The 24,331-nt window shown below is 37.3% G+C and overlaps 1 protein-coding gene across 1 annotated transcript in view; it reads right to left on the bottom strand.

Moving 5' to 3' along the window:
- RELN (reelin) overlaps positions 1-24,331 on the bottom strand; it is a 524,409-nt gene that overhangs the window by 168,718 nt on the left and 331,360 nt on the right. Inside the window, exons 12-17 of the mRNA XM_042964909.1 lie at positions 19,485-19,636; positions 8,681-8,793; positions 7,046-7,254; positions 6,039-6,167; positions 4,908-5,017; positions 119-185 (exon numbers count right to left, since the gene is read on the bottom strand). Of these exons, the coding sequence (XP_042820843.1) occupies positions 119-185; positions 4,908-5,017; positions 6,039-6,167; positions 7,046-7,254; positions 8,681-8,793; positions 19,485-19,636 (780 nt within the window). The remainder of the gene's footprint in view (positions 1-118; positions 186-4,907; positions 5,018-6,038; positions 6,168-7,045; positions 7,255-8,680; positions 8,794-19,484; positions 19,637-24,331) is intronic.

Genomic DNA, 24,331 nt, shown 5'->3' with positions numbered 1-24,331 from the left:
TCAAAAGACCTCAAAAGCCTAAAATGGAAATTAAAACAAGTTAAAATGACTTGTGGCTTCAATATATAAAGTACGTAATCAAAAAAAAGAAGTATAATTATTATTTTAAAATGCTTACTTGCAACCATGTCGAGTGCACTGTCCTCTGCCAGAACAGAATTTGAGACACGATGGACCAATATAAACTGCAGGCAGAGAAAAAACAGCAAGTAAAAATAAGGCAAAACAAGTGGAAAAACCAAGAAAACATCAGCATGTGAATCAATTTTGTGAAGCAACCCCCATGAAATCTAGTCCATTAAACGCATGTTATACACAGGAATCCAGGGTGACATATAGAGCACTATGTGACAAGTTAAGTGCTTAGCTACAAATTTGCTGGAAATGTTTTAAGTTAATTCTTTCAAGATTTTAATGTGTCATAGCAAAAAAAAAAAAAAAAAGGTACGAACATATGATTTGGGTTCCTTAATGGAGTCTCTTTGGCTAAAATGATTTCAGGAAGAATATTAGTGCTTCTGAGTTGAACGTTCTACAGTTTAATTTCTTTAGGTAGAACTAATTTTCAAAGGACCAATTTGATATATCATGAAATGGAGACATTATAATTTAATTAAAAACTATAACTAACTCTTCCTTAATCCATCTGCACTAGATGAGCCTATCTGCTAGAAACCCATAGCCCCCTGTACTTTTCTCTTAATAATCTTTATAATTTGCAGTATATGCTTGTGTACATTTCTTTTCTTAAATAACATCTATCTATGCCAGTTGACCATAAGTTTGTGAGTGCGGAGTCACCACCTGATCCGCTTATTGTTACCTTGACAAGGCCCATCCCAGTACCTGATTCAGGATCTCAACTAACGTCATTAAATAAATAAATCCCAGGTTTTGCCTTCTAGGATAGTTGGTTGACACAACTGATGGGGTTGGAATAAATGTCTCTTATGTTCATCAATAACCAATATAATGCATCTCCTTGCTATGGAAGGGGAAACACTGAAAGCCATAGGTTACACTATGAAGAGTTTAGCTCAATTCTTAAACTGCTTTGCAAGATAAAATGACAATTTACAAGGCTTGGAGACAGGGGTGACTTGGGAGAGGAGAGAACTGTCATTTCAAAAGTATATAAACTAGAAGCAAATATGTTCAGGAGACAGAAATTTTCTATGACAGGAATTATCTGCTAGATTTTAGGAGAGTGACAGTAATGATTTTGAAGTTGTTTCCTGTTCTGTGCGGCTCTATAACCCTTTACTGTCAATACAAATCCCAATTCCAATAAAGCCTTTGCGCACTTGAACAAAAAAACAACTATAACTTCCATTCTTAACTGGGAGAAACCTATAACATCTTGCAGATGATTGTTAAATATCCTTCTAAATATTAACCCATCCTTCCTGAAGTGGGGAGTTAAAATAAAATCTGTTGTGCATTGTCTTCTCAGAAATGCATATCTTTTCCTAAATGGTGGGCTTGACTGATAACGATGTTATAAACCTAAATTCTAATCACTGGAATATCAAGAAAAGGATTCCTAATGGTTGAATGGTAGGCTCTGAGATACTCAGGCTCAAATATATTTATAGATATTAAGCCTCTTGATAATCAGCACAATGAGTAACATAACAAAGTGTGAAAAGGGAACAAAACCAATGAGGAATTAGAGATGCAACAGTTGTTAAGACCTCACATGTTCAATTTTAGGCACAGATTTGCCATCCATTATCATCTTTTTTTCTGTCTTGTAATCATGCCAAAATAGTTACATGATTTCATTTTATTTTTATTTTTTATTTGAGAGACAGAGAGAGAGAGCAAGCATGGGTATGGGAGAGGAGCGGGGGGTGGTGGGGGGAGACAGAGAGAGAGAGAGAGAGAGAGAGAGAGAGAGAATCTCAAGCAGGCTCCATGCTCAGTGTGGAGCATAATGTGGGGCTGGATCCCATAACCCTGGGATCATGACCTGAGCCAAAATCAAGAGTCAAATGCTCAACCAACTGAGCCACCTAGGCATCCCTAAATGATTTCATTTTAAAATAAATTTTCCTGTGGCCAATGCTCCTACAAACACTTGTTCTCTGGAGCCAGTAATTCAAGTGTGATGCAAAGCAGGCCAGGAAAAACTCTTGGCTGAAGGAAACTGATGGTTGAGGAAGAGAGCAGATAGCAGGTTGAGTGGTTAAAGTTATGGGTTTTAGGTGTCAAATAAACCTGGATTCAAATTCCCGTTTCACTTGGAAACTCTGGATAAGTGATTTATCCTGTCTAAGCCTCAGTGTCCCTATTCTTTAAAGTGGGATAATAATCCTTGGAGGAAAGAGTAAATGAAATGTTCATGCTTAGCAGGCTGCCTGGAACCATACAGTTATGATCATCATGATATTGGGGTCAAGAATCCTTCCTGCTCCATCTGCCTTGCTGGGCTCCACTAGACAGCAAAGTGCTGAGAAATCAGGAAAGGGCTTCACTCTTCTGTAGCTTGGAAAAGCCTACAGACTGTGTTCCCAGAACATGATTTTATGGCTGCAGAAGGATTTATTCTAAGTTCTGTAAGTGCTTCATTGCAGTTTGCAGGGTCACTCTGGAGGCTGCCCTACAGTGTACCTATGTTCAAAAAGGTTCCACTGCAAAAAAAATTTCAACAATAAAACAAGACTCTTCAAGTCAATGAAAAAAATTGCAATTAAGAATCGTGTCATCCTTCCCTGCAAACACTGGGGTCATCGGGATTCACAGCATGAGTAAGTTCATAGGTTCCTTTTTCCTATGAGTGTGGAAAGGTCAGCTTTGTTTTTACCCCTATTATTAATTTAATCAAGCTGAGAATATTAGAAAGTGATTAACAAACATACTTTGCCCTAGGATTTTCCGTTCTGCTAGGAATTTCAGGATAATTCTGAAAATACTTTCTGTACACACTAGCAGGGAAAACATATCTAACAAAAGTAGGATATTGACCTGTTTTTTTGTCTATGTTTGTTTTCCTTGACATCCTTTTGGCATTCCATAGTGAAGTGGGAGAGATTTCAGAAGTGTTGTTTGGCAAGTTGGCACACATTTCTCTTGGGAAAGACTGAGTGTATGTCCTCTTCAAGCCTCATGAAGAAGCCGGAGAGCAGGTCTTTTTTTGTGAACACCTCACACATAGAATGATAACAGAATCGAGATGATTCTGTCCCAAGTTTTGCATCTGACATACAGTGCTAACCATGCTCTTTTCATATATTCTTACCTTTTCTCATTCTACTCAAAACAAGATGGTGGGACCCTTTCTGACTTAGTAATTGCCTTGCTTAGGAAATTTAGATATTCTTTTCATAGGCTTATATGTGCTTCACAGCACTCTTAATTTCCTCATTTGCTTTAGTATTGGTTTTTTGATTTCTTTGATTATTATCAAAGTAATATAAGTTCATTATAGGACCCATAAAAGTATGACAGCAGGGGAAAAGTCACCCATATCTCACTATTCAGGGGTACATACTTATTCCCTAGAACTAGTGAACAGGCATTGTAATTCAAATGCTATGCAAAATGTTCTGCCAGTGGAGAAACTGCATTTTTAAAATTAATTAATTAATTTCTTTATTCTGAGGGAGAGAGTGAGACAGAATAGGGGAGGGGCAGCAAGAGGAGAGAGAATGCTAAGCAGGCTCCTCACCACCAGCGCAGAGCCCCAGTGTGGGGCTTGAGCTCCTGAACTATGACATCATGATCTGAGTCAAAATCAAGAGCCGTTCGCTTAATCGACTGAGTCACCCAGGCGCCCGAAACTTCTTTTAAACAAATTAATCCTTTAGATGGTTTTGCAAACATACTATGTTTATACCTATATAACTAATGTGGTCTTTGAAGTCCGGGCCTTTTATTGGTCTTCTCTGAATACAGAGTGTTTAAAGAATTTACATTGGCTCATCAGTAAGTTTTCTTGCCTGAAGTTATTCCTGAGTTTCAAGAATGTACTCCACTAAATGTGTATCAATTTTTAAATTATTCAAAGTAGCAAAAAGATTATTAAAACATGGAAAATCAGCATGAAAGAATGAGGTAGGCTTTTCCTACTTTATAAAATCGATCAAAGTCAGTGGCTATGCTAAGTTTGCTTAAGTATTGACATTTTGTCCCTCCTTCCCTCCCCTTCTACTTCCTTGTAGTATAACTTTTCAGTCAAATTGATATACTCTGAAAATAGGAAATCGATGACTCTTCCTGTAATTCGAATTATTAAGAAAAACAGACTATTAACAACAAATATAAGAAATTGAGTCATGCATCCCAATAACTTAAAATATCTTCTCTCATGTGCACCTGTTATAAGTGATATTGGCTTTAAAGTTATGCAAAAATGATCAAATATTCGCTTAAAAATTAATGATAACATAGGATATTTTATGTATATCTAAATTTTCTTGTTATACAGTTTTCTGAGAAGGAGGTAGAAGTTTCACTTCAGAACTTTCATTTGAGAGATGATGTTCCCTTAATGTGTGGTGTCTGCATCTAAAAGATAAGCTTTCCAGATGTTGTGGTAGTTACTAAGAGAAGAATGGCTCTTATTTTAATACATGCAGTATGGTAAGTATTTATGTTAATTTTGTGTAAAACATTCAAAGAAAATGTTAGGATATCCCCTGTCATCAACTGTGAATTTGAGTTTCAGGGCTTTTAAATTCTGTATGTTGAAACATTCTTGCATCTAATATTGCTGACTCTGCTGCCTTTTTTTTCTGATTGTGCATCCCTGGGCTTCTAACGGAATGCAAAGGAGAAAGGGAAGAAAGGGCGTTTAATGAATTGCAAGACCATGACTTAGAAATGTGATTAAGTCTGTGCCAACGAACAAAAGCACAGGAAGACTCTACATCAATGGCATGTGATTATGACAGGCATAAACTAACCATTATCAATTGCCCACATGTTTCCAAGGATTGGTCCCGTTTGTCTCCAGCGAATTCTGGTGTCCCTGGTTAGTGCTGCGTTAGGAAGGGGAATCGTTATTCGGTTCCACCTGCAAGAAATTTAGCACAAAACAGCTTCAAAACTACATTCACATCTTTTGAACCTATTTTACATGCTTTTGATGCTGTAGTTTCTGTATGCTTGGGACAGCACTAAAGTTTGGCAATAAAGTCTTTAAATTCACCTGTGGAGTTTGGCTACAGTTTTAAGACAAGCATATAACTTCTAAAAACATTCATATCACACTAGAGTAATGGGTTTGTTCTTATTAGCAAGTGATATTTGTTTTGTTTTTAGATATTCCTTTAAGAAATTTTTACATCAATACTCAGACTTTAGATATTATTTGAGGATAAGCATCTGTGCAGACATGGGGCTGATTAGCATTGATTGCTTTCTATTTTTTGCTATTCCCTGGTCCTATGCACATTTAAATAGAGGCTAAGAAAGAAAATAATTCTCAACTTAATTTTGCCATGCTTGGAAATATTTTTTTATTGGTTTATCCAGTGTTTACTCTGTAAGGTGGTAAGTATTTGGCAGTCATCTTTAATTCTCTGCACAGCCCTCAAAGTGGTGTATCATTGTCCTTAATTTATGTGGAAAAAGGGGAAAGTTAGGGAGGAAATATCATTACCCAAGTAGATGGCAGAACCAGGATTTGAACCTGGTTCAATTGCACAGCTTAACTTTCTTCCACCTCTCTATGCTGCATCTTTCCCTAAGTAAGTAGTTTGGCAAGAAGCCTTTTGGCAATAACCATGGAGTCACTACATAGAATTTAAACTTATGTCTAAGTTTAAGTTATATATATCCAAAATATAAAAGCCAAGAGCATAAATGAATGAATGACCCTACAAATTGTGATCCTGCATCAGATTTACTGGTTACTGTCGTTTTTTTTTTTGTTTGTTTGTTTGTTTGTTTTAATGAGATCCTTCCTAAATCACCTGAAGAAGAGAAAGCAGCTTCCTTACTTATTATGAAAAACTATTAGTCTCGAGCTTATTGGTAGATTTTGAGTCACAACATGAATTCAAATCTCCTGATATCTCAGAGAATTTACTCACCCACTGTAGTTTTCGGAGGAGTAGATAGTGCTGTGGGGGAGGTGGGGTCCAGCACAGATCTCGGGTAAACACTCAGTGTGGAGGAGGGACCAGGAACGCCCATGATTGGTGGAAAACTCCAGGCTGACACTGATAACACCAGAACAAGCACAACAAAAAAGGGCAAAGATAACAAAATGAAATGACTCACCTCTGGCTAAGTACAGTAAACACCTGCAGAACTAGTGTAACAAATTTTAAGATGCTGTGTCCAAAATCCTTGTTCTCCCCTCCACTGAAGTCTGACCAGCCTTCAAAGGGCAAACGGTTCAATTACGGCTATAGAAATGAACTATCTTTTGAAGCCAACAAATGGTAGCTTGAGTCTGTGCTCTCCAATTTGATAGATGGCAAGGCAATTACCACGTCTCACACTGCCACCTCATCCTGTGAATGTGAGACTCAAAAAATTCTTAGAAAGGACACGAGCAACACTTCTGAGAAGTGAAACGCAGGAGTCATAGCTCTTGAAGTGTTAATTGATTTCCGTGCCTATTATTAGGGGGTCACTAACCAACATGGGGTCAAGCTTTCCTTCAGTTATTTGTTTTTCTTTTCTCTCAGCAATCTGTCAGCATGGACGGCTGCCACAGCGCGTGCAAACACTTCTGATACCTAAGACCGAGCTCTTAGAACGAAGTCATTTCTACTTAAAATTATCCAATCACACTCTGCATATTAATTGAAGAGCTCTTCTTTGGGGGAAAGTGTGTATTTTTTTTAAAGGATGTTTCATTAAAAATTCAGCTGAAAACCTACTGAGAAGTTGCTCCGACTTAATAGCCAAGTCCACATGTTCATTTTTTAGTTTTAAGATTTTATTTTTTAAGTAATCTCTACACCTGACATGGGGCTTCAACTCACAGCCCTGAGATCAAGAGTCACATGCTTTACCAACTGAGCCAGTCAGGTTCCCCCACATGTTCACTTTTAACTGGTTCACACACTCAAAAAATAGGGCTTCCTACCTGTTACCAGGCTGATGTGTTCCACATCCCAGATTAATGGAAAACTGTATCATGTGAGACATTGTAGAAGGCAGAACAGGTAAGACGTGGAAAAAATCCACAGCCCAGACATTCCTGTTATGTCCTTGATGGTTTTTTTGCCTTAGGCAAAATCTCGTAGCCTGAGTCTGAAGTTCAGGATTGATGACTACAGAAACTAAAGATGGAACCTTCAAAACAAAGGAAACCAAAATCATTCGTAATGCCCTCTACATGAGTCTGTAAGAATTCTCCTAGATTCAAGCTTGCAATTACTATGCATATAACTGCCATTTGTTAAGCACCAGGGGAGGTCTTGTGTGTTCCATCTGTTATTTCGGGTAGTAGATGTGGTCTTCAGTGGGCATTTGTTTGAGTCACTTAGGACTCCTCCTTTGCAGGCACCTGGAGCTCTCTGTGTGTACTGATCAGGGCCCCTCTACCTGAACATAAATGAATGTAAGGTCCTTAAAGTTACCAAAGCATAGGTATCCATTTTATAGACCTTGGCACAAGACAAAAGCAACTTCGCACCAATACTTTATCATCAGTCCTCTTTTAAAGTGAATTTGTATGGTACCAACCATTGCCAAACTAGGTATTCTGAAAATATGACTCTAGGCAGTAACTGCCAGAGTCAACAAGTTAACCCATGATAACTTACATAACTCGTTTGGTCTGTGGCGTGCAGATGACCAGGGCAGGTGTAACCCTAGCTAGTCACAGCTGGAAAACTAGTCCATTATGAAATCTCACGTGAGATAATTTGGGTAACCCTAGCAGATGGAGTGTGCAAATACCTTCTCTGGTTGTTCCCTATTCTAGCCTCAGTGTTAATCTCCTGTCTTCTAACTGAAACCATGAAATGCTAGGTGCTGGCTGTATTCAAGCTCTTTATAGTACCAAGGGTGCCATCAATGTGGAGAAAAGCCTAACTAGTAATGAATGTGTGAGTGTAGTCTCAGCACAAATAAACCTACCACTAGAAAAAAATAATTCCACACCTAATGACAAGCATCACACATAATTTTGAAGATGTTTTCACATAACTACAGCCTGCAGATGTCCTAGATCCAAAGGGAAAGTAAAAGAGGCCAATTTCAGTGGCTATAATTAGCCATAAAGAAAGAAAGAAAGAAAGAAAGAAAGAAAGAAAGAAAGAAAAAATAAAATGAAATAAAATAAAATAAAATAAAATAAAATAAAAGCAAAAGTAGTAATAATCTGTACTTATACAATGTCTTCTGCCTAGGAAATCTTAAAATGCTGGAAAAATGCCCATGATGCCTGATAACAAGTCTGTGAAGCTTTATAATTAGAACCACTTTTAGGGCTTTCTTGGGTACAAAAATCATTGTCAGAGTACTGGTCTCCCATCTTATAATCTCTGGTGGGGTCTAATTCATTTTTCCCAATAAAACCTCATTTTTCCTTTGTATCGGGGGGGAAAGTGAGTATTACAATGTCCATGTCACTTTTTAAGAAATCTGGCAAATTTCTGGGCTTCTAGAACAGAGTGTTCTCTTCTGCATCTAGGTTGGACTTCATGGTTTTGACTTTGACTTGTCTAGGGAAGTCTACAGTGGGGCCATTTGGCACGTGGATTGGCATATATACCTTATATGAGGAATAGGAAAGAGTATCCAGTGTAATGTGCTCTTTTCTTCCTTCAATCTTTGCATACAAGGTGACATCATTTTCATGAGAATCTCCAGGGTCACAAATTCCTCCTGTACAAAACAAAAAATTTAAGTTGTTAACTGCATCCATAAACAGTATAGTGTTAGCTTTCAAATAAAAAAAAATAACAACAGAAACCAGATGTCACTTAAGAATGACCATAAATAAAATTAACTAGACCCAAGGAAATAATTTGTAAAGATAGTTCAGAGCCATGCTAAAGATCAAAGACTTGATATATGGGAAGGCCAAAGTTAACTATTGTGCTTCGTGAGACTGCTCAAATGACGGTCTGCAATGAGCTGTGGAACCTGTCCATATTTTAACCCACATTAAAAAGATGTACTCTGCTTTTTAATAAACTATCACTTCCTTACATTTAAGGTCTTAATGGCCAAAATTCGGAACCTATTGATAATGGTTTTTTAAAAATGATCAACTATTTCTGAACTGGTAATATTTAAACTGTTGCACACAGTGTCTTCAATAGTTTAGCATATATTTGGTATTTGTATTTTAAATGCAGTTCATCTTACATTTTTCGTTTTTACTTCTGGTACCTCATTTGGTTGTTGGAGAGTGCAAACTATAAATATTCTGTATCACTCTACTTTACAGTCAAATGAAACAATGGAACATTAGAACTGAGAAGTAACTAAGATCATCCTGATGACAAAACTGAGTAACAGAACAGGTACCTGAAACTGAAAACCATTCAACTAATTGGTGGAAAAGCCATGAGTCAATGGTATGTCTTTTAGCCCTTGACCCTCTATTCTTTTCACTACTGCATTCAGCCAATAATCCTTACTATTGCTGGCTTCTATGAACTGTCTGCAGAAACTGGATTTTAAAGGATTACATGTGTAACCAGAAACGTCTCCCCACCTACCATAATCATTCATAACAGCAGCAATCACAATAGCAGGAATGTAGGTATGTACATGGATTTCCTGGAAAATATTCTATCCTTATGGTCCAAAAATTATAACGTTAACTCTTAATTTTATTACTCTTTCAAAAAATGCCCTCCAGTTTTTAAATTAATCACCATTAATGTTAATTTTCATCTATAGGCAATTTCTGCTGCTAATACTCTATAGTGACAGTAAGGCAACCTCAAAACTCTAGAACACCATCTGTAGGAAGAAAGAAAGAGAGAAAGAGACAAATAAAGAGAAAGAAAGAAAAAGGAAGAGAGGAGAAAAGAAAAAAGAAAAGAAAAGAAAGATGGACTGATGGAGCAGTGGGGGAGGGAGAGAGGGAGGAAAGAAAGGAGGAATGTCTAGCTCCATTTCACCCTGGGTTATTGGGGTCGATCAGGAGAAATTGCTAATAAGTGATGTTTTAAGTAAGAAAGCTAGACCTTAATTAGCATAAGAAGGATCATAATAACAGAAGTAACTTGGATGGTGGTAGTCATAAAGCATAGAAATATAGCATGTTACACCTGTTAGACATATATAACTTGGCATATAATAAATTTTATTGAGTTAACTAATCTGAAGATATGGTGATAATGTTACCCTCAACCTAACAGATGTTAGGATGTCCTTGTTTAAGGGCAACAAATGGTAGAGAAAACCTTCAGGATTCTGATATCTGCTGTCATAATTTTTAGCATTTCCTTACATACTTCTATATTATGGTTAAATATAGCTAGGAAAGTCATCCTAAACGACTGTCTCTGGGGGAAAAGATCTGCATGAAAACTAAATTCCCATCTAAAAAAATGCAACTTCTTTATTAAGGACATACTAAAGACTTACAAAAAAGAACAAAGAAAAGATGAAAAGTCACAGGCAGTGTGGATTTAAGCAACATACCCAGAGACATAGGGACTGAACCATCAGTACTCTCTAATTTCATTGATTTGTTCCCTGTAAATCTCTGCTCTCTTAAGAACAGTTCGTGAACTTCACCTGCCTTTCAGAGAGAGCTGAAACACACTTGAGAGCTCATCCAGCCCAGAATGACAGAAGAAGAAAGTCCAAAAGGAGCCAAGACTTTAAAAGGATGACAGACTTTATCTAAAAGATCCCTCTGGGGGCAATTTATCAGTTCTCTGAAGTTTCTGTGACAGCAGCTCGTACAGAAAGATACAGATTCCTTCTTCAGTTTCATTCGCTTTGATGTATTGTGGAAAGGTATGACTCAAGGGGCATTTTGTACAGCAATTCAAGTATAGAAGATTTCAATAAATACTAGATGGACAGTCAGTTTTAAAATATTTTGAGTCCTGTTTTAAGTAGCTTTTAAGATACTTACTTATATTGGGAAAGTGATTTTGTTATTTACTATGTATAGGGCATTGGGCTTAAGGGAAAATAGGCCCCAACCTCAAAAAATTTGTAATTTAGCAAAGAAAACAAGGTTAATATACACCAAAGAAGGATAATTAGTGGTAAACTGTATTGTGCTGCCATAATTGCCGTCAAAATTCAGAGAAAAGAGATACAGTGTGGGCTATGGGAGATGTTCAATAAATATGTTGAAGGAATAATGAATGAATGATGTACGTTAGGTTATTTTTGTCATATTCACTGCATTCTGGTTCTAAGAACAGTGTTGGATACTGGCCCTCCATGAATTTCTGTTGAATGAATGAATGAACGAATGTATGAATGAAGGAAACAGACCAGAGCCGAATTTTGAAAGTTGAGCAAATTTTCCAGAAATAGGCACAGTAGATGGATATGAACCCAGGGATGAAACCAGGAAGAACATATAGGCAGGGCCAGACAGGAAGGGAGTATGATCTTCCCTAGATTAACAACCAGGCACTGATTTTCCTAAGGTGCCATTATAAATTGTCTACCAAATCTTAGATCTCTTCCCATATTGCTTTCTTCTCCATCAGCTACCAAAGTTTTAAAGTCTTTCTACAGGTCCAGTCTTATCCTACCCAATCTTACCCTACTGTTCCGTCCTATTAAATCCTATCCTATGTGAAAACCACCTTTGTTAGATTCTGCTTTCTAAACCTCAAGATCTTAGACCCCATTTCTTTTCTTCTATTTACTGATGAATTTCTTGAAGGAATGGTCCTTTTTCAGTGACACATGTCTTTCTTTCTTTTAACTTTACATACCTGGGTTTCCCATGCACCACACCATGGGGGATACTCTCTCCAAAGTCAGTGGGGGGGCTCTCAGCCCCTATCCTGGTTGGCCTCTCTGTGGCATTCCCTGCACTGCTGATCCCCACCCCCAAACCACACTCTTCCCTTCCTTCTTCAGTGCAGAATGGAACCTTCCTCCCACATATCTTTATGTCCTTTCTCAGCATCCTTTGTCTATATATATGCCTTCTACCTTTAACTAGATGAGGGTTCTCACTGAGCCTTTTTCATGCCCTTTGTTTACTCTGCCTTCTGTTTGGGAGAACACAGCAACTCTAGTGGCTCCAACTGTCACCTGTATGCTGATGATTTTCAAATCTGATTCAGACCCTGATGAGAATTTCCACCTTCATATGGCTTTCTGGAAGTCTCAACCTCAACACATCTAATGTCAGAATCTTCTAGTCCATATTTACTCTTTATTTATTTTTGGACATTTCCTATTTCAGGAAATGGTACCATTCTTCTACTCACCCAAGAAAGAAATCTCTGTCCTTTCCAATATTGTCCTCATAATCCCCATAGTCATTTGGGTGTGAACCTCAATTGTTGGTTCCTTCTCTTCAGCTACTTATTTTCTGTTCCCTCCTTCACATTGTTACCACTGTCACTGCCATATTCTTTTGTTGCTTGGACTAGTGCAATAGTCTCCTAACTTAGTGTTGCCAGATAAAATACATTGCATGAACAATATTTATACAAAAAATTATTTGTTCTTTATCTGAAATTCAGATTTAAATAGGTAGAGGGGACTAAGAGGTACAAACTTCCAGTTATAAAATAAATAAGTCATGAGGATAAAAAGTACAGCATAGGGAATATTGTAAAAAATATTGTAATAATTGTATGGTGACAGATGGTAACTAAGATTCATCATAGTAGTTATTTTTAAATGAAACTATCGAATCACTATGATGTACACTTGAAACTAATAGGATATTGTATGTCAATTATACCTCAATTTAAAAAAAATTTAAAAAGCTATTTTGTTTTTCTTCCTTTCACTCTGGCAACCCTACCTAACCTTAACTGGTCTCCTGTTCTCTAATTTCTGACCATTTCAGTCTTTCCTTCACACTTGTGCCAGAGTTATCTTTCTAAAACACAGATGAGAATGTGTCACAGAACTGACAGAAATCATCTGATGGCTGCATGCTGCCTAGAGAAAGAGAATCTGAACTGCTCTTAGTTGATATTAAAGAAAACCACCACTCGTCTCCGGTTCCCTTTTCCTGCTCCCCTTCTATCCTTCCATTCAGTTATACTGGGAAAATTCACCTGCCTCAAACATGTCATGCAAATTTACAATTGCTTTTTTTTTTTTTCCAAAAATACTGGCTTTGCTTGGCATTCTCTTCTCCCTTCAAACCCTTAAATTTTTAAAAATATTCTTGGAGGATCCTGGGAAGATGGCGGCGTAGGAGGACGCTGGGCTCACCGCGCATCCTGCTGATCACTTAGATTCCACCTACACCTGCCTAAATAACCCAGAAAACTGCCAGAAGACTAGCAGAACGGAGTCTCCAGAGCCAAGCGCAGACGAGAGGCCCACGGAAGAAGGTAGGAAGGGTGGTGAGGCGGTGCGCGCTGCACGGACTGGCCGGAGGGAGCCGGGCAGAGGGGAGGCCCGCCGGCCAAGCAGAGCCCCAAGTCTGGCTGGCAAAAGCGGAGGGGCCGGACTGAGTGTGTTCCGACAGCAAGAAGGACTTGACATCTGGACGGTTATAAGCTAACAGCTCTGCCTGGAGAACGGGAGGGCTGGAGGACAACGGGAGGGAGAGTTGTTGAGCCCCAGACGACAGAGCTCAGCTTGGCGGGGAACAAATACGAAATCTAACAGCACCTAAAGCAAACAGAAGCAGAACAGCAAAGATAGCCTGAATCCAGCAGAAGAAGAGAAATAATAAAGATCAGAGCAGAAATAAACAATATAGAATCTAAAAACACTGTAGAGCAGATCAACGAAACCAAGAATTGGTTTTGTGTGGTTCACACAAAAAATGAACAACTTCATTCTATGAAGCCAGCATTACTTTGATTCCTAAACCAGACAGAGACCCAGTAAAAAAAGAGAACTACAGGCCAATATCCCTGATGAATACAGATGCAAAAATTCTCAATAAGATAGTAGCAAATTGAATTCAACAGCATATAAAAAGAATTATTCACCATGATCAAGTGGGATTCATTCCTGGGCTGCAGGGCTGGTTCAACATTCGCAAATCAATCAATGTGATGCATCACATTAATAAAAGAAAAGATAAGAACCATATGATTCTGTCAATCGATGCAGAAAAGGCCTTTGACAAAATTCAGCAACCTTTCTTAATAAAAACCCTCGAGAAAGTCGGGATAGAAGGAACATACTTAAAGATCATAAAAGCCATTTATGAAAAGCCCACAGCTCACATCATCCTCAATGGGGAAAAACTGAGAGCTTTTTCCCTGAGATCAGGAACACAACAGAGATGTCCACCTCACCGCTGTTGTTTACATAGTGTTGGAAGTTCTAGCATCAGCAATCAGACAACAAAAGGAAATCAAAGGTATCAAAATTGGCAAAGATGAAGTTAAGCTTTCACTGTTTGCAGATGACATGATATTATACATGAAAAATCTGATAGACTCCACCAGAAGTCTGCTAGAACTGATACATGAATTTAGCAAAGTTGCAGGATACAAAATCAATGTACAGAAATCAGTTGCATTCTTATACACTAATAATGAAGCAACAGAAAGACAAATAAAGAAACGGATCCCATTCACAATTGCACCAAGAAGCATAAAATACCTAGGAATAAATCTAACCAAAGATGTAAAAGATCTGTATGCTGAAAACTATAGAAAGCTTATGAAGGAAATTGAAGAAGATATAAAGAAATGGAAAAACATTCCGTGCTCATGGATTGGAAGAATAAATATTGTCAAAATGTCAATACTACCCAAAGCTATCTACACATTCAATGCAATCCCAATCAAAATTGCACCAGCATTCTTCTCGAAACTAGAACAAGCAATCCTAAAATTCATATGGAACCACAAAAGGCCCCGAATAGCCAAAGTAATTTTGAAGAAGATGACCAAAGCAGGAGGCATCTCAATCCCAGACTTTAGCCTCTACCACAAAGCTATAATCATCAAGACAGCATGGTATTGGCACAAAAACAGACACATACACCAATGGAATAGAAAAGAAACCCCAGAACTAGACCCACAAACGTATGGCCAACTAATCTTTGACAAAGAAGGAAAGAATATCCAATGGAAAAAGACAGTCTCTAACAAATGGTGCTGGGAGAACTGGACAGCAATATGCAGAAGATTGAAACTAGACCACTTTCTCACACCATTCACAAAAAGAAACTCAAAATGGATAAAGGACCTGAATGTGAGACAGGAAACCATCAAAACCCTAGAGGAGAAAGCAGGACAAGACCTCTCTGACCTCAGTCGTAGCAATTTCTTACTTGACACATCCCCAAAGGCAAGGGAATTAAAAGCAAAAATGAACTACTGGGACCTTATGAAGATAAAAAGCTTCTGTACAGCAAAGGAAACAACCAACAAAACTAAAACACAACCAACGGAATGGGAAAAGATATCTGCAAATGACATATCGGACAAAGGGCTGGTATCCAAGATCTATAAAGAGCTCACCAAACTCCACACCCGAAAAACAAATAATCCAGTGAAGAAATGGGCAGAAAACATGAATAGACACTTCTCTAAAGAAGACATCCGGATGGCCAACAGGCACATGAAAAGATGCTCAATGTCGCTCCTCATCAGGGAAATATAAATCAAAACCACACTCAGATATCACCTCACGCCACTCAGAGTGGCCAAAATGAACAAATCAGGAGACTGTAGATGCTGGAGAGGATGTGGAGAAACGGGAACCCTCTTGCACTTTTGGTGGGAATGCAAACTGGTGCAGCCGCTCTGGAAAACAGTGTGGAGGTTCCTCAAAAAATTAAAAATAGACCTACCCTATGACCCGGCAATAGCACTGCTAGGAATTTACCCAAGGGATACAGGAGTACTGATGTATAGGGGCACTTGTACCCCAATGTTTATAGCAGCACTCTCAACAATAGCCAAATTATGGAAAGAGCCTAAATGTCCATCAACTGATGAATGGATAAAGAAATTGTGGTTTATATACACAATGGAGTACTACGTGGCAATGAGAAAGAACGAAATATGGCCCTTTGTAGCAACGTGGATGGAAGTGGAGAGTGTGATGCTAAGTGAAATAAGCCATACAGAGAAAGACAGATACCATATGTTTTCACTCTTAAGTGGATCCTGAGAAACTTAACAGAAACCCATGGGGGAGGGGAAGGAAAAAAAAAAGAGGTTAGAGTGGGAGAGAGCCAAAGCATAAGAGACTGTTAAAAACTGAGAACAAACTGAGGGTTGATGGGGGATGGGAGGGAGGGGAGGGTGGGTGATGGGTATTGAGGAGGGCACCTTTTGGGATGAGCACTGGGTGTTGTATGGAAACCAATTTGACAATAAACTTCATATATTGAAAAAAAAATAAATTGGTACTTGAATCAATAAAAAAAATAAAAATAAAAAAATAAAAATATTCTTAACTCTTCATTTTTAAATATGACTCTAAACTATACCATTCATATAATGGCAGAAGTGTAAGGACAGATTTTTTTATATTACAATTTTTATTCTGACTTTTGTATAAAATAAAATGTCCCTTATTTCCCTATTTTTTGAGAGAACTATCATCTTCCTTTTGCATCTATTCCTTAGGTGTAAGTTATAATTTTTTTGTGTGTTTAAAGTTTTTATTCAAATATAATGAAAAGTGTTCTATTAGTTTCATATCCCTTAAGGTTTAAATTATGTCATTCTTCAAGGACAAGTTCAAATGCCATCTCCCTCATGAAATGTTGCTCTTCATATCCCTCAGCTGAAGTGACCTACAGTGTCCTTGGCACTGTCATAGCATCTTCATTTCATTACAGCCCATTACATTCTCTTTTTAAAAAATGTTTTTAATGTTTATTTATTTTTGAGAGAGATAGAGAGACACACACAGAGTGCGAATGGGGGAGGGGCAGAAAGAGAGGAAGGCACAGATTTCAAAGTAGACTCCAGGCTCTGAGCTATCAGCACAGAGCCTGATGCGGGGTTCGAACTCATGGACCATAAGATCACGACCTAAGCGAAAGTCGGACACTTAACCAACTGAGCTACCCAGGCGCCCCTACATTCTTTCTCTTTTTGTAAAAAAAAATTTAAATTCCAGGACCACCTGGGTGGCTCAGTTGGTTAAAGTTCTGACTCTTGGTTTCAGCTCAGGCCACAAATTCATGGTTTGTACTGAGCCCTGCATTGGGCTCTGTGCTGACAGCAAAGAGCCTGCTTGGGATTCTCTCTCTCCCTCTCTGCCCCTCCCCTATTCATGTTCTCTAACTCTCTCTCTCAAAATAAATAAACAAAATAAACATTTTATTTAAAATCTCAGTGTAGTTAACATATAGTGATAAATTAGTTTCAGGTGTACAATATAGTGATTCAACACTTCTGTACAACACCTGGTGCTCATCATGACAAGTGCCCTCCTTATTAATCCCCATGACCTACTTAGCCCATCTGCCCACTCACCTCCCCTCTGGTTAACCATCAATTTGTTCTCTGTAATTAAGAGTCTGTTTCTTTGTTTGTCTCTTTTTCCTTTGCTCGTTTGTGTCTTAAATTCCACGTATGAGTGAAATCATATGGTAATTGTCTATCTCTGACTTTTAGATGTTACTTGTGGGCAAGGGATCTAAGTAATTTTTATAAATATATAAAAAAGGTATATTGGTCTTACCTATTTTCATTAAGCAATGTTTTTTAACCCATTTTTAAAAGTTTATTCATTTTGAAAGGTAGAGGGGAAGGAAGGGTAGAGAGAATCCCAAGAAGGTTTTGTGCTGTTAACACTGAGCCCCATGTGGGGCTTGAACTCATGAACCTTGAGATCATGATCTGAGCTTAAATCAAGAGTGAAATGCTTAACCAACTGAGCCACCCAAGCACCCCAATTGGGCACTGTTTTAAGGGACTTGCATGTATTCATTCATTGATCAGCACCTCTGAGATTAAGGTGCCACTATTACCCTCAATTGTATTCCCCACATATCCTAGCTTGGTGCTCTATATTCAGTCGCAATTCATTAATTTTTTAAATAAAATGGAGATGCTTTTATTTGGGATAATGTATTTTAGGCTCATTCAGATGAGTTTTTTTCCTCATTGTCAATATTATTTTAATTGCTTCATTAATAATCTGCTTTGTTTCCAAAAGAATTAAAGATGACTAAATCTTTTCTACAAAGGCACTTATGTAAACATGATGATGTCTTACAAAGGCACCGAATTGGATTGATGTAGCATAATCTACTATGAAAAAAAGCAAGAATTCAAATATATTATGTGAAATGGTGAGAAGGTTAAATGCTTAAAATTAGAAGTACTGACATGCTGAATGTTTATTACAACTTTTTTGAGGGGAGGGTTAAGGTTTCCCAGGAATCTCTCTTCATAAAATGAGAGCCACTTTGAATTCTAATTAGGTAAAGAAAATGAACTCTGGGTCTTTCAATATACAAACCATTTCAGAGTCAAGGTGGGGCTATCCTTAACGTATGAAGATGACATTATCATATTTTATATCCACAACTTCCCTGTTATCAAACAGATCATCATTAAAAATGAAGTAGCATCAAGCAGCCAGTGTTTCAGAGCATGACATAATCTACAGTTTCCCATATCACTCCAAGCTGTGGGAAGCGAGGAATGTATGAGAGAAATAAACAGCCAGTGCTGAAGCCTGGACTCAGGGGGCCTGTTTGTCCTGATGAACTGACATCTTTGCAAGTAAGTTCAAAGGTGGTAAATGTTTATTTCCTCTTTCACTTCCAGGTGTTGCCTGTGCTTTTCCAGTCAATCAACAAGGAAGGCATGTGACACCTACTCACATTTCTGGAAGGACATTCAGCGAGAGAATATGTAACCAACACGATACATTTGAGAGGTCCCACATTTCAATGCGCTAATTCTTCCCTGGGTGTTTTTCTAAATGTTTACCCACTTATTTGTTCTACAATAATCTGGAGGAAAAAAACACAACAATTTCTAAACACTTTCTCTGGGTGTTTGCCACATATTAGAAAGTTGAGAGTATTATTAAAGTATTATAAACTTGTTTCTTGGCTTCCCACAAAAAAAAAAACCAGTTATGCAATGATGATATATCCATGGAAACAAATGACTTACCTTGATGATTGTTTCTGGGGGAAGCCAGGGGCTTTGGACAAAGGAGTTAATTTGTTCTCAGCTTCTCTCCCATTGTCTTTTCAGCTATGACCACTGAGGGAGAGGTGGAGTGAAGGCATTTATCTCCAGGCCTATTAAGTGATGCCAGGACCAGTTCTCTTATAGGATGGTTCCAGCAGGGCTGGCCTGAAGCCGGTGTGAGCTTTTGCTCATCCAGCCCCATATTTCATGAATTTCGTTTTATGTTGTTAGACAACAATCTTACTTCCACAGGAATAGGGGCTGGCCTGGATTCTGCCTTAGGTCAACAAAATCTGTTCAAAATGTACCTACCCATAACAAAGTAAAACCTCAGGTTCCCATAGCCGGTGGTGTCCATATATGGGGTGCATAATTTCCTTTCTCCATCTTTGAGGAAGACCATTGATAAACCTGATTCTACTGTTCCACATTCTGTACCAATGACAGCTCCCAAGATGTCCCACCTTAAAAAAAAATGAGAATCATTAACAGTTGGAATACTAAGTCAAAGCTTTATAGAGTATAACATTTTATTTAAAAAAAATTTTTTTTAAATGTTTATTTATTTTTGAGACAGAGAGAGACAGAGCATGAACGGGGGAGGGTCAGAGAGAGGGAGACACAGAACTGGAAGCAGGCTCCAGGCTCTGAGCCATCAGCCCAGAGCCCGACGCGGGGCTCGAGCCCACGGACCGTGAGATCGTGACCTGAGCCGAAGTCGGACGCTTAACCGACTGAGCCACCCAGGCGCCCCTAACATTTTATTTTTAATGAGGAACATTTACTTAGTAATTAATGATTCTGAAATAAAGATGTGGTAAAACAGATCTTAAGTAATGAACAGACTTTTAAACATTCACAATTATGATTTTTCTGTAGAAGGATACATTTAATCAGTGTTACATATAGTATGTCTACTACATGATAGTCTTTATTCTCAAGGTACTTAGAATCAAGATGGGGGTCAAATTTGAACTAATAAGGAACCAGAAAAAACAGTATCATAAAATTATATGCATTTGTATTTTGCACATTAAAAATTAGTTGTAGAATGTAAAGTGGTAAAAGTGGCAAGAGTATAGCAAGTTTTCCAAAAAAGAAAAGACAAGAGTTAAACTAAATCATGTCAAAATATATATATATTCAGATATACAGAGGAGAATAAAAATATCTAATATTTTTAAACTCATTTCTCCTTAGTATTTATTTCTGGTCATGTCTAATCTGGACATGGCTATTCACACAACTCACTTTCCCACGGATGGAGGAAACTAGGACACACAGAGGTAAGCAGCTTGCCTAAGGCCAACCGCTGTTTAGCTCTAAAATTGAGATCTTCTGTATCTCAGTTTGCTGTTATTTTAGTAGTTACAATTCTAAAGACTGTACTATGTCAGGATGATTATATTGAACCATTTTAGTTTATAATATATTTAGAACCAAGATGTTTAGGAAATACCCATTTTTTTTAACAGGTTATATTAATCATTCAAGAAACTCAAAAATAACTTTGTGAAGCAGCTCTTAATAGTGCTGGACCACTGTAAATTAACAACGAGCCTCTCTTCACTCATACAAGAAAATTTCACACTGGTTCATTGGTCTTTTACTTGCTCCATTTATCCCAATTAAACCACTCAGCCTACTGATCCACAAAGCAAGTTAAGGTTATAAATGATGCATATGATGACTCCTTTTAGGCTTTATTTTTAAAGTGAAAAATTGAATTGAAAAGATGGAATTGTCATGGACTCAAAGAACCTTCTCTATTCAAGTGAAAAATGAGATTAGTAGTCTTTTTCTCATTATTAGTTGTGAATGAGTAACTCTTCTAGATGAATCTAAATGAATTATTTTCAAGACATCTACCACAGACAGAGCTGTGTGAGATATGTTCAGACTATATGTTTTTTTCAATCTTTATTTTAAAGTCCAATATAATTTAATTTTACTCTATATTAGTCTTTATTTCTCCCACTCTAACTATTGGCAGATAAAAAGTGAAATTATTTTCTTTAGAAACCCAAATATTTATAATCAAGTGAAATGGTAAGTTTAGTCTGCTTTGAAGAGAAAGAAGCAGAGATAAATCTAAAAAATCATTTTGTAAGAGTGTCAGTGATTTGAATAAATTCTCTTGCATTTATTAAAAATTCAGTAGAAGCCTGTTGTAGCACAAGCTCATTCTTTCATGAATTTGTATAAATACTGGGTCAAGCTTAGTTGGAGACAAAGTACCCTTGAGGGGCCACAGAGGAAGCCTTCCACTCCCCGCATTTCAGAGTCCAGATTGGTAAGGGTGCAAAGTTGTGGGTCTTTTCTAGTTACAAAAATGATATGGTCCCCGGCCGTTTCTTAATAATTACATGAAGTAAAATTATAACATATCCAAATCTTTGAGGCCAGCAGTGGTATTTGAAGAGTTGTATAGTTTTAGCAGTATCTTCGAAGGCATGACAATTTCCCTGAAAAGGAGTGTTACTTCTGTATGGTTTAAATTATGTTTTCCTGAGGTAAATGTGGTTGTATGTGAACTGCATTTGAAGGAACGTCTGCCTACAGGGGAGACACCTCTGCAACACAGCAATTTATATTTATGCTTTGATGACTAACTCAAAAAAAAGAACCCTATATTATTATAAATACAGTCATATCTATTATTTATAATAGAGTGAGTTGAAGTTGGAATACAGAAAAAAAAAGTGTAATAATCAATAAAATGCCTTAAGGTAAGTCTGTTCCTTAGATATAGCAAGGTCACAATGATGTTTAATTTAGGTTTTTAAAGTATGACTTTCCACTATTGTGTCAAAAAATGAGGAATATTTTTGTAAGCAAAGATAATTTAAAGAAGTTTCTTAGCTGGAAACCTCTCTATCACCTATGTTGGAGTGCTTTGAGAATAGAATTAATTATGTTTTAATCAGCTCATAGTTTAATATTTTTAAGAACGATATGAGAGAGTAGAAATTAAATCTTTTCACACAAAAAAGATAAATGTTAGGTGATGAATGTGTTAATTAACTGGATGGAGGGAGTTCTTTCACAACATATACACATATCACCACGACGCACACTTTCATTTCTCACAACTTTTTGTCAGTGATACCTGAGGAAAGCTGAAATTAAAAAATATTTCCTTTATAAACTTAAAAAAAGAATGAGATCTATTCTTTTTTTTTTTTTTAATTTTTTTTTTCAACGTTTTTTATTTATTTTGGGGACAGAGAGAGACAGAGCATGAACGGGGGAGGGGCAGAGAGAGAGGGAGACACAGAATCGGAAACAGGCTCCAGGCTCCGAGCCATCAGCCCAGAGCCTGACGCGGGGCTCGAACTCACGGACCGCGAGATCGTGACCTGGCTGAAGTCGGACGCCCAACCGACTGCGCCACCCAGGCGCCCCGAGATCTGTTCTTTGAAGGGCAGTTTGGTAGTTAACTATCAAAATGAAAATAACATACATACATGTACATATATGTACCCATACGTATCCGATTCTCTTCTCTTTTAGAAATTTATCTTTCTTTTTTTTAATATTTATTTATTTTTGAGAGAGAGAGAGAGAGAGAGAGAGGGAGAGGGAGAGAGAGAGAGAGAAAATCCCAAGCAGAGCCCGACGCAGGGCTCCATCTCATGAACTGTGAGATCATGATCTGAGTCAAGATCAAGAGTCAGATGCTTAACTCACTGAGCCACCCAGGCATCCCTAGAAATTTATCTTTCAAAAATATTTTAACAAGTATACAAAAATTTTCATTAAAATACTGTCTATCTCATTAAAATACTGTCTATCAATAGGGGTACAATTAGATAAACTGGTACATCTTTTTTTTGAAATAATGATTAATATTTACTAATTAGAAGATACATTCGAGAATGTTGTCAGTTTTTAAAAAAATCAAGTTGTAATATAGTATACAAAATGTGATCTGTCAGGTGGTGTGTGTGTGTATGTTTGTGTGTGTGTGTGGTCACAGAAAATTTTCTGAAAAAACATGTGTGTACATTTTAACTCTGAGAAATGGGGTTAGCATGGGAGAACTTTTGATTTTTACTTTATCTTCTTTGCAATAAAAAAATAATTTTCAAAAAAAGAAGAAAGGCATTCAATTTATGTGTATTATAATTCAGAATGGAAACTTAAATTATCTCATTCTAGGTTGATAAAAATAGTAAGAATATGAACACAGACATAATTTAATCAGACACATCCTTTTGTTTATAAATATTGGCATAAAAGACTCTAAAGGTAATAAAACATTTCACATTACCTACGAAGATTTGTTTTATTATATTTTCCAGAATATATTAGATCACCTAAAGTTGGCGACTTTAGGTTTAAGCTAAGATATAGAATAAAGACTGTCCAAGAAATCCCACATTTACCAAACTCATAAGGTTTTTTTAATCTCTACGAATTCTCTGAGGTTAAATAAGTTCATTATATTCATAAGGTCTCTATTTGGGATAAATTCTCTATTATTTAATAAGGGATGTGCCATAGAAGGGTAAAGACCCTTCCACATTCATTTATATTCATGAGGTTTATCTTGAGTATGAGCCCTGAGAGGTCTAGCAAGGTGTGCACTTCGACTGAAGCCTTCTCAACCTTCGCATGTAGGTTTTTCCCTCTACCATGACAGCTTAGGTGAAGGTAAAGGATGAGCTCTATTTGACAGCTTCCCTGCATGCACTGCATTTCAAATATTCTTTTCTTCGATTGGTTCCCCTGTATTTCACTCAAATTCAATTTTGTTTTAGGTTTTTATTGCATGCATTACATTGATTTACACTCTTGTTGGAATAACATTAATAAAGAATATTGTCTTCAGAATGGGAGAAAGCACTCAGCTTTCTCACCAATAAGACAGAAATATAACCTAGGCTGGAGGATGTTTAGAGAAAAGAATGTATTGCCTGGGACATGACAAAATCTCAATAAGTGTTAGATCCTTTTCTCCCCCCTGTAAAACGTGGTGCTATCTTTGTTTTAAAGTAAGGCAAAGAGGCAATACAAATGAATTTCTAAATTATAATGAGTATTTTTATTTTTTCATATGATAATTAGCAGAGAAACAGTCCTGGACAAAGTTGCAGTACAATATGCAAGTGTTACTACTTAATCTTTAAGCAAGGGGATACTTAGCTGCGAGAAAA

Source organism: Panthera tigris, chromosome A2 (genome assembly GCF_018350195.1).
Source record: "Panthera tigris isolate Pti1 chromosome A2, P.tigris_Pti1_mat1.1, whole genome shotgun sequence".
NCBI lineage: Eukaryota > Metazoa > Chordata > Mammalia > Carnivora > Felidae > Panthera > Panthera tigris.
The sequence above is the reverse complement of the archived record's forward strand: the minus strand, read 5'-3'. Positions and strand labels throughout refer to the sequence as shown.